Source organism: Gymnoscopelus microlampas (genome assembly GCF_963454915.1).
Source record: "Gymnoscopelus microlampas genome assembly, chromosome: 19".
Classification (NCBI taxonomy): Eukaryota; Metazoa; Chordata; class Actinopteri; order Myctophiformes; family Myctophidae; genus Gymnoscopelus; species Gymnoscopelus microlampas.
Window position 1 is genome coordinate 19,191,827 of NC_139956.1, and position 12,988 is coordinate 19,204,814.

The window sequence follows — 12,988 nt, forward strand, 5'->3', positions numbered from 1 at the left end:
GGCTGGCTTTGGCACTCAGCATGAATACCCAACGTGGTACCACAGTGGGCTGATCTAAATTAAATTAAACTTTCATGTTACTGCCAAATTCAACAATGTTTTCCTGTGGAATCTAATATTCTGATACATGATGCTATACACAATACTTATACCATGGTGCGTCTCTAGGCCTGTCCCAATTACACATAATCGCCCAATCGCAATTATTTGAGATAATCACAATTATTTTGCATAATTGTCATAATTGTCATTGTCCTTTCCATGTTGATTTTTTTTTCATACATTTTCAAACATGTTCCAAAAATAGTAGAGGTAGTAGATCTACATGCAACGCGTAGTGAGCTTGTGAGCTTGCAGTGCGGCTTGTAGATCGGCAATTAAATGTCAGTCTTTATATATTTCAGTTATTTTTCATATCTGCCTTTTGCAATTCAAGTACCAATTCAAAAGGCAAACAGAAATACAATTTTGGATACATATGTTCCAATGTCCAGTGCCAAAAACACAATCAAATGGTTAATCCCAATTATTTGTACGACAATTAATGGTGAAGTAAAATGTCACGGTGGTGACAGCCCTACGCTGCGTCTCCACACCCCACCCATCATAACTCCAGGAGCGTCTGTCTGTCTGTGAAACGACACATCGGTCAACATGTCTCTTTATTCCACCTGTCAGCTCCTCTCTTCATAAACAAGTTCACCGTCCACAAAAGGAGTCGCGCCATTGGCTGCCACGGTAACGTGTGGCACTTAGGGGGTAAGTTATAGAGCAAAGTGTCAGCCTTTTTCACGCCTCTTATTCTCATTTTCATGAAGGACGTGTGTCACAACATGGCCGCCCGCTGGACAGGTTTTAAATTGCCGGCCCCCTGACGGGAGTGCACGGACCCCGTTGGCAGTTCCCTTGACACCCTGGCACCCCGGCGAGATGCACTGACAGGGAGTGATTCATCTGACACTGTGCGTGTATGCGTGTGTGTGACTGTGTGTGTGTGTGTGTGTGTGTGTGTGTGTGTGTGTGTGTGTGTGTGTGTGTGTGAGAGAGAGAGAGAGAGAGAGAGAGAGAGAGAGAGCGACGACAAAGAGAAAGAGAGACAATAGTGACGCAAACATACAGTACAAGCACACGCTAACATGTTTTTCTTTTACATTGTACACTTGCTTCCCATTACGTATGACGATAATCTAGGTAGACAGAACATACATTGATGGTATGTAGAAAAGCTAAGAACAAAATGACTCAGACTCCCGTCGCCCAAACATGGCTTCAACCTGTCAAAGACATCATCAACTACATGTCCTTCTGTCAGTGTTATTATGGTACGTTTGACTGACACAATTCAGAGAAGCAGGCCCACTGCCCTTGTTTTGCCTGCACGTCTCACAAACAATGAGCCTCATATGTCTGATCCATGCATGTTGTGTTCCCGCACGTCGACAGAGAGCCATTCCCCAGGGTTTTACACAGCACTTGAGCTAAGTGATGTTCTCGGTTCTCTGTAGCTACACAGCAGTCAGTATGGAGGGACAACTCCAGAACGGGGGCTAGCATTGTATCTCAGGAGGCCCTGTGGAGGTATTTTGCTGTACAAAACCCACCAAGCAAGTCCTCGGTGTGAAGAATACGCAATAATGGATGGCACTACAGTAAAGGACCGTCTCAGTGTTGCCGTTGAGATCTTACTGCATGTAATGTGTCTACTGCCGCGTATGAAATTGACTATCACGGCAGGAAGTAGTTCTGATCGCTGCCACTAAAAGGGTGATTTATACTTGGTTCCACGCTAGTGTCGCGCAACAAAAATAGCGAATGTACAAGTAAAGCTTACAACAAGGAGGTGTGCACTTAACATTTCCTTGTCAGCTCTCCCTCGCTTGTGTTCCTTCTCTGTTCGCTCAGCGTCTCACAACAACAACAACCGCTGTGGACAGCAGGTCCATGCTATTAACAGATTCAATTATGACAACCTTTCAGAAGACCCCAACAAAGTCAATAACAAATTGTACGCATGCATAAAATAGAAGGGACAGAGAAATGACAGCATCATTTCCAAGGTTACCTCAATGCTACAGTTGAAGGAGAAATTATATATGAAAGGAGAATATATCGCCTACAAATGTATTGTATTCAGTAATCAATATGTCATGTAGGTTCAGCGATGATCTATGAATGGAGTGAAGGAAAGCATCTTCAGTATCAAAGGATAATTTTCTAATATAGTACCCGGTGTCAAAATAAGCTCTAGCACAAGCACTACTAGCTTTATGAGGACCTTTCTGTTTTCTTCCTCTCTTGCCATTTCTGCTTGCGTGTCAGGTAAATCTAATCCTCAGATTAGTAATTGCCCCTACACCTAATGCATTCATATGGCCAAACCAAATTATGCCAGAAAGCGCTTGCTGTGGCAATTTCAAGGGTATTATTACACTGCACTTTCCCTCCACCTTTTATTTTACTTCCTAAACGTAAACAACGAGGCCTGAGCAAGCACGAAGCAAATTAAGCCATCCAATACACTTTTGATTAAATTAGCTAATGTTAGCGGTAAAGCAGCAACAACTTACCGAAGGAATAAACAGCTCATCTTAACTGTACTCTATCCTCTCACACTCGGCCTCAGGGTGTGAATGACAGAATGTTTTGCATTATGTTATACATCTTTGATTTAAGCCAAGTTGCAACAACATCAGCATTATTTGTTGGTACGGCACCTCTGATTGATATGCACAGTACATGAGATATAACCTTGCAAATCTTTTTTTGGTGGCAAAAGTCACGGCTGAGGAGACAATGGAGTTTATCTGAGAGCAGAGGAATCAAAACACAGAGTGAAAAACATTGAATGGCTGTGTGATGGCAAAGCCGGCTGCCAGCAGCAGCTGCCATGTTTTCAGCTAACTCCTTCCCCGGGAAATCCCAGTGAGAATACCATTTTGTTTGCCGGGGCTATTCCTTGTTGCCAGCATACAGCTAAATTGTTGATCAAATGCTATTTTCTTAATGTCTTTCTTAATAAATAATGCTATGGGAATGTGATAAACAAACAAACCCAGTATTTGTTGTGGTCCTCTAATGTGATTGTATAAGCTCAAGTAACAACGAATGCCCAGGTGATAATATCTCTCTATAAGAGAGGGAGAGAGAGAGAGAGAGAGAGAGAGAGAGAGAGAGAGAGAGAGAGAGAGAGAGAGAGATATTAAGATGCCATATGTGCATAGCAAAGGTGTACATTTTGCATTATGACAGCTGGTGTTGCTCCGCAGGCATTGTTTTCTCCAAACCATAAGCTGACCTGTAACAGCAACCATGGGGGAGGAACCCTGACTAAACATGATAAAGCCCCAGTGGAACCTCTTATCAAGTAATTACCTTATTGAGCTCAACGAATGACTGACTGCCTCAACAGTTTCACCGATAGAATCGCACGAGCACCATCGGGGTGGGGGGTGGGAGGAGGGACATAAGCAGTGATGAATACCAAAGACACAGCTTGGGAGTTACACAGAGGTCCACACACACAATGGCGGCGGAATGTGCTTTCTTCCACAACCGCGGGTTCGTTGAAATGTGTAGCATGTGTATGGTGTCCAAACAACAACAGAAATAATAGTTGACTCTAGTTTACAAAAATAATTGAGGTCAATTGTGGCTTTTCTGAGGTGTTTATAGGCTGCTACATTTGTAGGTGTAAACAAATGAGGCATGAGTCAAAGTCTACATTTCCATATTGGTTTTCTGATCTGCATGAAGCCTGAAGGATATTCACACTGTCATCCTGCGCTCTGGCCCGGCAAACGTCACTGAGGTGACCTCTCTGATTTACATGGTGATGTGGTTTGTCTGGGGACACTAGTGGCTGGGGCTGAGAATAAATATGCCCTATGCAAAGTGCAGTAGGCCACACTGCAAAGGTTGCACTTATGAGGAGACATCGGGGGGAACAGCTGGGCCGGGGGGTGTGGGAGGTGAGCGGCCGAGGGCAACATCCAATCCAGTCATGCCTACTGCATCGACCCTGAGGCGAGACAAGCCAGGATGGCTGCGTGCGGACCGGGCATACGTGTGCCCGGAGGGGCCGCGCTGTGAGAGCGTGGAATACAAGCTGCTTCAACTCACCATTCATTAAAACACATGCACCTGGACACAGCCAGCCCTTTGAAGTGCAATGATAAAACAAAAGTAGGTGGCTGGTGCTGAAATCCACGGCTGGACGAACGCCTGCAGCCTTCTTTTTGCACCACGCTGTGGAGGGGTTGCATAATTTCCTTTTTGCCTACCACTGGGCAGAATCGAAACGACTGCCAGAAGTAATCAAACAATGTGTTCTGCTATTAATCGGATGAACCCTGGGGTCCTTATTGTGGGCACGTCATAACAGGCGAACGTTAAATCAACAGAAATAGCAAATGTACATGCTCTCAACGCGTCGCTCACAACGCTTGAGCTCTTTTCGGCATAGAGATTTGGTATAGAGGAAAAAAGGGAGGGGATCAAGTACAGACCCCTGGGGGACCCCAGTCAACAAATTATGTAGGGTTTAAGTGATGCAAAGATCAATGACCGTGCAATGATTACTAGCCCTCCCCTCACTCTCTCACGCACGCACACATGCACGCACGCACGCATGCACACATGCAAGCAAGCAAGCACGCACGCATACACGCACACATACACGCACACACACCAAAAACATGGGGAATGGAAGATGACTAAGACTAATGTCATAGCACGGACGAAAAGAAGAGGGAAAAAACGATAAGAATCCAATCAGTGGAACTCCGAGGGGGTGCTGAGGATAAAATGTCATGTCCGTCAACAGTCTTGCTCCAACTCTTGACAGCTGCTCGGTGACACCCTGGCTTGTTCCTCACAGTTCGCTTAGCTTAATGAGTGTTTAAATGTCTGACGGAGTTGAAAGGAAAGGCTTCCCTTGCCGATAAACGCTGCTGGTTGCCTAGTTACCTGGGCGAGCAGGCTGCCTGCGTGGTTATTGTAGGATTAGGTAGGCGAGGGGGAGGAACCCGATACTAAAGAGCTCACACTGTTTCTGGCCAGCACCCCTCTTTCCCTCTCTCTCCCTCTCTCTCTCTCTTTCTGCATCCAACCCAAACTCCCATGAGAAACAGTAGGAACCATTCTCTACACCGCTAACAGGGCTGTCTTTCTTGTGCCCGTCTCTATCTCTCCCCACAGACAGATAGGGGGATAGTGGAAGAGAAGGGCTTGAGGTGTGTGTGTGTGTGTGTGTGTGTGTGTGTGTGTGTGTGTGTGTGTGTGTGTGTGTGTGTGTGTGTGTGTGTGTGTGTGTGTGTGTGTGTGTGTGTGTGTGGTGGGAGGAGAAAGAGAGAAATGTAAGAGAGTGCTGCACTTGTCACAAATCTTAACCTTTATCCTCTTGAGGTTTTAGCTTAATTTGCAAATTCAGATTTTAAACTTCTACTTAATGACAGGGGAAAATCTCATGCATTTGGAATTGCAGCACGGGATTCAGTCATATCAGTTTCATATTAAGGGGTTCTTAAATTGCCATTTAGCTATATGACTATTCCTCTATAGGGAACACACACGCACGCACCACCACACGCACGCACAGCTCCACACACCTTCTATCTTCCAACAGCTCAGAAAACCGTATCAACCAGACATTTAAGACACTACTACCGCATATAAAGCCAAGCCTTTATTTAAGCTACCATGAGTACATAATACATGTACTACATTATGTGTGAATAATGACAGCTTTAGCCAATGTAGGGCCGCTTACCTGACAACAGAGTATTTTTAGATGTACAGTAGTGTCATTATAACATCTAAAACAGAGGTGGCTGTGTTAAGGCCATAATTGGAGCGCATAAACACGTCACCTTCTCAATTAGTTACTCTCATGCAGCCATTAGTTCTGACCCCTTTCACCTCAGCGGAACATGTCAACAGTTGAGTATTTGATTATAGGGCCGAGGGGACATAAAAGATCATTTGAATAATGTTTTCTGTACATTGAGTACCTTTACCTGGCACCAATCACCGTACTTGCTAGTGCTCCATACAGCAAAGACGATATTTTTACATAATCACTTCCAATTTGCTCGTGTGGCAGCCTGGAATTGCAAGAAAGGGCTGTATAATTCTCGATGCAGTGTGCATTTAGCATTATCTTTCTCCTTTTCTCAGCACTGACTGGGGTTTGCCAGAGGGCCCTACTGTATTCTAACAAATAGATACCCCATAAAAAGAAATCACCACAGCCGTTTATGCGAAAAGTAAATAAATAATTATATAAGCGGAGCATTGGTGACACACAATACATGCTGCTGCCGCAGCGCCGAATAGAGTGCCCTTTTAATTATGCAGGAGACATCCGAAAGCAACAGCACTCCTCACACTCTGGGCAGCAGCTTGCTGAATACACTATATTAGAAGCTGTTAGAGACAGGGGCCAAGGGAGACAGAGGTAAATGGCTGAGAGAGAGAGAGAGAGAGAGAGAGAGAGAGAGAGAGAGAGAGAGAGAGAGAGAGAGAGAGAGAGAGAGAGAGAGAGAGAGAGAGAGAGAAAGGGGAGAGACGGAAGGGGGAAAGAGGTAGAGGGGATTATATACAGAGATGGCCTAATGCATGAAAGAAAACGATGCAATGCAGAGAGCAGGAATGTAAATGTGACCATTTGGAGGAGCGTGAAGAAAGGGATTTGAGCGGAGACGTACAGCCAGATGGAGATGAGGCCGGAATGCATGTGACTTTGGAGGAAGGAAGAGATGCAGAGAGACAGATAGAGTGCCAAAAAAAGACATAACGCTGTAGGAGGTGGAGATGGACATGGAATAGGAAACGGTGGAGGGGAGAGGCGAGACAGACAAATAAAAGCAGAAATTAATGTCCTGTACGCAGTGTAGTCGTGCGCTGTGAGAGAGCAGCACTCTCGAATGCTAAAGGAATAGCTGCCTATACCAAGTAAAGAGAGCGATATCAATAATGCATTAGACTTCCATTGAAAACACATGAAACAATGGAGTAAGTGTTCTGTTCCTGGCAAACGCCAGATCAAGAAGTCTGACTTCATTATGAATTAACCCCACTTGGGTCCAACCGTGCCAAAAGGAGAAGAAAAAAATGAAGGGGGGGGGCGTTGCAGGGTTCAAAATATGAAAATCCACACACTCTCTGGAATATGAACGTCACATCAAGCATGGACACATTTTTACATAGCGAATGATGGCAAAGCGTTGCTGTGGGTGAAGGAGGAAGGGGAAAAAAAGCATGAAAGGAGTTAAGGAGAGCTGGAGGGAAGCAGAGAGGGAATTGGCCACGAAGAGAGGCACGGGGAGATGAAAAGAGTAAAATGGAGATATGAGCAGAGCTACCGTAGAGAGCGGAGGGGAGTCAGAGCAACAGTGGGGATGGAAGGAGGGGAGGTGGTGCAGAAAGAGACAGTTTCACCGCTATAGGCTGGTGAACTGATACAGGCGCGGGAGTGCAGAGGAATGTTAATACAACCTCCTGCCCAGATGTTCCCAGTCAAGCCGAGTCAACCCCTGTAAAACGGGACACTGCAACTAGCATTCCTTACACAGCCAGCCACGTCTGTGCTGCATTCTTGGTGTCTAGTTTATTTGCCCCCCCCCCCCCCCCTTCTTTCACAGGGGGAAAAAGGTAGCCTTGTTACTAAGAGAGGACAGGGCAGAGACCTGACCTAGCCGAGGGGCGTTTTGCTCCCTTGCCATGCTCCCTTCTGAGATAAAATAACTGCAAACCAGAGCCTTATGTGAGCTGTCTACAGCACCCTGACACATTATGTGCAAAGGTTAGCGGTCAGGACACCCTGCCTTTCAGCCCCACATGCCAAGATTAACAGTAAAACACTGAGCGGGTCGTGCAGAGCACAAACTACACTTAATCTAAACCATTCGCTTCCATTTTCAACATTGCACGTGAATGGCACTCCAAACCAAAACAAGATCAATGCCACTAACTTGACGTACATTAGCACCATAAAGGCAATAGAACTACTGAGACAGGCCCTGTCAGAAGGCATTACGGCAGAGAGAACACACTAACAGGGAGAAACACTAGACATTCGTACGAGTAGAGACAGAAGAGAAAGAAGTGAAGACTCTTACCTGTTTGTTGTACTTGTTGATGGTTTGACTGCTGTATTCAGAGCAGTGGTCAGATCCAAGGGAAATGTTATCTCCGGTGCCAACAAAGGTGTTGGCAGGGGGCAGGTCCTGAACGGCCTGGTGCTTTTTCCCTGCCGTCGGCGACTGTGGGTGCAGCTGGACGGTGGGGAGCGGGGAGCTGGACTTGTAGTGCCTGGCCAGATCGGGGCTCCCGGGGCCGCCATTGACCGATCGGTAGCGGCCCATCCCGGGACTGTCCGACAGCTTCTCGTTGACACCATCGTAGCGCTGCCCGTTGGGCTTGGAGGCCTCCACGGTGACGATGCTGCTGTACAGCGGCTGCTTGGACTTCTGCTTCTTCTTGTCCTTCTTCGGCTTCTTGGACTTGTCGTGTTGCTGCGGCGTGAAGAAGTCCTCGTGGTCCTTCTTGCCGGCCTCGTAGCCATTCTTGTTCTTGGGGCGGCAGTAGCGGGCCATGACGACGATCAGGATGATGAGGATGACCGTCATGATGCCCGACACCACTCCGATGACGATGCTCAGCCGCTGCTTGCCCAGGTCGTAGTTGGGGTCGCCGGCGATGTTAGTGTTGAGAGAGGTGCTCAGGCTTTTGGCCACCTGGGCCTCCACGATGGTGGAGTTGGAAAGGGTCTCGTTGACATACACGTGCACCAGCGTGGTGGTGCTCTGGGAGGGCTGCCCGCTGTCGTTCACCTGGACCACCAGTCTGTGGAGGCCGTAGTGTTTCTGCTCTACCTTCCCCACCAGCGATATGACCCCACTTCCCCCGTCAATCTCGAACAGCTTGAAGGGGTTTCCGCCGATGATGCTGTAGTTCAGGTCGGCGTTGATGCCTGTGTCGGTGTCTGTGGCGATGACGGTTCTGACCACCGTTCGGACATTGCTGGACGGAGGAAGAAGGGTGTAGGAGCTATTTATTGGGAAGGTGACAGTCGGGGCGTTGTCATTCTCATCCATGACAAAGAGTGACACCGTGGCGGTTGCCGATCTGGGAGGGTCGCCTCCGTCCACGGCCTTCACCCTGAACGTGTATGTGGTTTTCTGCTCACGGTCAAAAGACAGAGTGGAGAATATTGTCCCAGTGTCATTCTCAATGGAGAAGATTTCTTCCTCTTCCTCAATAAAAAGACTCATTTCAGCATTTTGGCCCTTGTCCGCATCGATGACCGTGACCATGCCGACGGGGCTGTTTGGCTCGAGATTCTCTTTGACATAAAAGGTGAACACGTCCTGCATGAACTTTGGTTCGTTGTCATTCTTATCGGCCACAAGGACCACCACTGTGGCGGAGCCCTGTAGTATGGGCATGCCCTTATCTTTGGCTATCACTTTAAATTCGTATCGCTCTGTTTGCTCTCTATCAAGGATGGTGTTTACACGGATGTCTCCACTGTCTGCATCGATAGAGAAAATCCCATTCACTGATGAGTCTAGGGAATAGGCTATTTCAGCGTTCTTCCCATTATCTGCGTCGATGGCTATCACGGTTGTCACCCTCTCACCAGGGGCATTGTTTTCGGGAAATGACACCTCAACTACATTCTGGCTGAAGATGGGAGGGTTGTCATTAGTGTCACCCACTTTAACAATAAGTGAATTATTACTAGCCAGACTGGGGCTTCCAGAGTCCACAGCCACTATGACCACATTGTATTCCTGCGTGGCCTCATAGTCCAGTGGTGCAGAGGTGTGGAGGAAATATTTCTTTTTATTTTGCTCACCCTCCATTTCACTGGCTGGTTTGAGCTGAAAGGGAACATCCCCCACCACTGTACATGTTACTATGCCATTTTCCCCCTGGTCACGATCTGACACCTGAACCAAGGCAATAGGCGTGTCCACGACAACATCCTCGGCCACGTTAGCTATGCCATCTTTCAGGAATATGCGTCCGATTTTCCTTATCTCAATGGCAGGAACGTTGTCGTTCTCATCCTTGATGTTCAGCACCACGGTAGCCTTGTCCATTTTAGGCGGCTGGCCTCGGTCACGGGCCATTACAGTAAATCTCAGTTGGCTCACTTCCTCACGGTCGATGCGGTGCAACACACTCAGCCAGCCTGTGCTCTCATCCAACCTCAGCAGCCTCCTCACCGACTCCGTGGCCGCTCCGAACACGTACTCGATTTGACCGTTAACCCCGACGTCTGCGTCGGCCGCTTTCAGCTGCAGAATGGGGGCCCCGGGGGAGCTGTTCTCCGGGAGGTCAGCCTCATAAACGCTCTTCTCAAACCGGGGGCTGTTGTCATTCACATCGGTGATCATCACCCTGAGAATGGCCTGAGAGGAGCGAGGGGGGTCTCCTCCATCCCTAACACGCAGTGTGAGCTCATAAGAGTCTCTCTGCTCCCGGTCTAGGGCCCCTTTAATGATGAGCTGAGGCTGCTTCTCGCCATCGGTGGTGTCAGCAACTTGCAGTTCAAAGACGCTGCTCCTGCTCGCCCCCTCCTCAAATCGCCTCTTGCCCGAGTAGTCCCCGTTGTCGCGCCCTGCTGAGGAGCCCAGCCGCCTGGAGTCCCCACCGTCCTGAATGAGCTCATATCGCTCTATTCCATTTCTGCCAAAATCTCTGTCGGTGGCTGTGGGCAGTAAGTAAAGAGTACCAATGGGTCTGTTTTCCTCCACAGACAGAGTCAGGACGGGAGAAGGGAAAGACGGGGTGTTATCATTAATGTCCAATATGATGACTTTCCCCTCAAAGAGGTCGACCCAGCTCTGCGCGGGTCCAATCACGGACACTTCGAAATCTATAAAACATTCGTTCTCATCGAATATCATTTGGCACTGTTGTAATTTCTCGCGGTCTATCCGCCTCTCGTTGGTGGTGAGCTCGCCGGTGATGTTGTCTATCTTGAAAAAATCGGAGCCGGACTCGAGCGTGAACGTCACCTCTCCGGACCCGGCGACGATGCCCAGGTCGGCGGCCACGTTCCCTATCCTGACGTCCGCGGGTCCCTCTTCAGCCAGGCGATACCGGAGCACCTGCTTGGCAGCGGGCTGACATACGAGCTGCAGGACGAGCATCCAGTAGCATAGATAGTCCACTGCACCAGTAGTCCTCATTGTTGTCGCCAAAATCAATCACTTAAAATGAATAAAAAATTACAATAAATGACCGTGATTACGGTTCACTCCGAAATGTTCCTTGTGATCAAATACCGTTTTCATCTAGTCCTCATTGTTGTCGACAAAATCATTCATATGTGTCTTAAAAAAAACGACAATAATGACCGTCGATTACGGTTCACTCGGAAATGTTCCTTATGATCAAATACCGTTTTCATCTGATCTGAAGTCCTCTGCTTGGGGATGCGTGAGACTTCATCCTCCGGACGGACGCCTCTCCTCTCCTCTCTCCACTGCAGTGCAAACAGCAGCAAGTGCAACGGGCTCTCTCTCCTCTTGTGCTTTTTTTCTCTCCAAACCCCGTGGATTTTTATTTGCTCTTTCCCTCTATTTCAGTAGAACCGCAGTGATATCAGGGGCAAATTCGACGGGGCTGATGTGTGCGCTCCAGGAGGCTTTTAGTGCCATGAATTTAATGTGCGTAAAAAAACGAAACGTCAAAAAAAAAAAAAATCCAGCACACACAACGAAAAAAAAGTCAAAATCTCACCTTTTTTCAGTTGTTTTATAATGTCTTAGAATCCTTGTGGGTGATCGAGGCTCCAATATTCCTCTGTTAAAATGTATTTCCAGATTGACGGTCTTTTTACATGTCCACGCAGTTTCCAAACTTGATCCTCATCATACCGAGGGGGCTGATGCGGGACATGTCAGCTCTCTGTCTTTAAGATGGGAATATGAAGCAAAAACCAGCCGTTATCCGCTCGCCTATCCTTGCCTTGCATCGGGAGGGACCTGATCTCCAAGTCACTTGTAGTAGAAATTCTTTCCTTGCGCAATGAGGCACAAACTCCACAACAAACGACAAAAAATGCGGGGTCATGTAAAAAAACGACCAAAATAATATAAATCCGGAAAAAAATGTTTGTTCAAATGAAATTCCTAAGACCGAATATTGCCCAGCATATATTCAGCCTTGCTTTCTCTCACCTGCAGAATGCACGGCGCGTGTGTTCGCAGCCCCTATCTGCAGCACTGTGAGAGAGTGATTCACAAATGATATTGCAGTCTCTCTCTCTCCACCCCCTGTGCGTCTCTCTCTCTCTCTCTCTCTCTCTCTCTCTCTCTCTCTCTCTCTCTCTCTCTCTCTCTCTCTCGGCAGCGCATGCATGCATCCAGGACACAACTTGATCGCAAGGTCTAGAGGCTAGAAGACTGTTTGATGAAAGGGACAGAGGGAGCAAATTGAGTGAAAGCAGACGTTTTTTTTCCCTTCTCTTGCGCGCGATATTTTATCCGAAATGTAACTCAATGCACCGTCAGCTCAGCTTGGATGCTTAATGTTCTTCCGTCTGTGTGGGTCCTATAGGGCTATAGGCTACCTGCAGGTGCCGAGTGCATTATGGTGAGAAGAATATACAAATAAAATACAATAACCAGCCTATTCCTTGGCTTTTATGCAATGAGCGCATTTCAAATCCTACCAGACTGCAATAATATCGGTGTTATGCGTGGTGTTGGTTTATTCTGCCGCAAGGAGTTGAATCTGTGACAGGAAAAAAAACGCCCGCTGGAATTCGCCAAATGCCAAATCCAGGCATAAACTTTTACGCATTGTAGTGTGTGGGGCTTCTTATGCGTATTATTAAATGTGCATTATTCAACATTCCACATGCTTGCCTCCGACTACACTTGACAGGTTCCACCACACAGAAGGAGAGATGGGACGGAATCTGTGGTTTTCCTGTGGTTTACTAATGTAAATGCGTGTGGTCGCCGGTGGC

The 12,988-nt window shown here is 47.5% G+C and overlaps 1 protein-coding gene across 1 annotated transcript in view; it reads right to left on the reverse strand.

Annotated features, from left to right (window-relative positions):
- Positions 1-12,121, reverse strand: part of pcdh7b (protocadherin 7b) — a 178,771-nt gene extending 166,650 nt beyond the window's left edge. The window contains 1 exon segment of the mRNA XM_084042503.1: positions 8,118-12,121. Within this exon segment, the coding sequence (XP_083898629.1) occupies positions 8,118-11,201 (3,084 nt within the window). The 5' untranslated portion in view covers positions 11,202-12,121.
- Between the last annotated feature and the right edge of the window lie 867 nt (positions 12,122-12,988).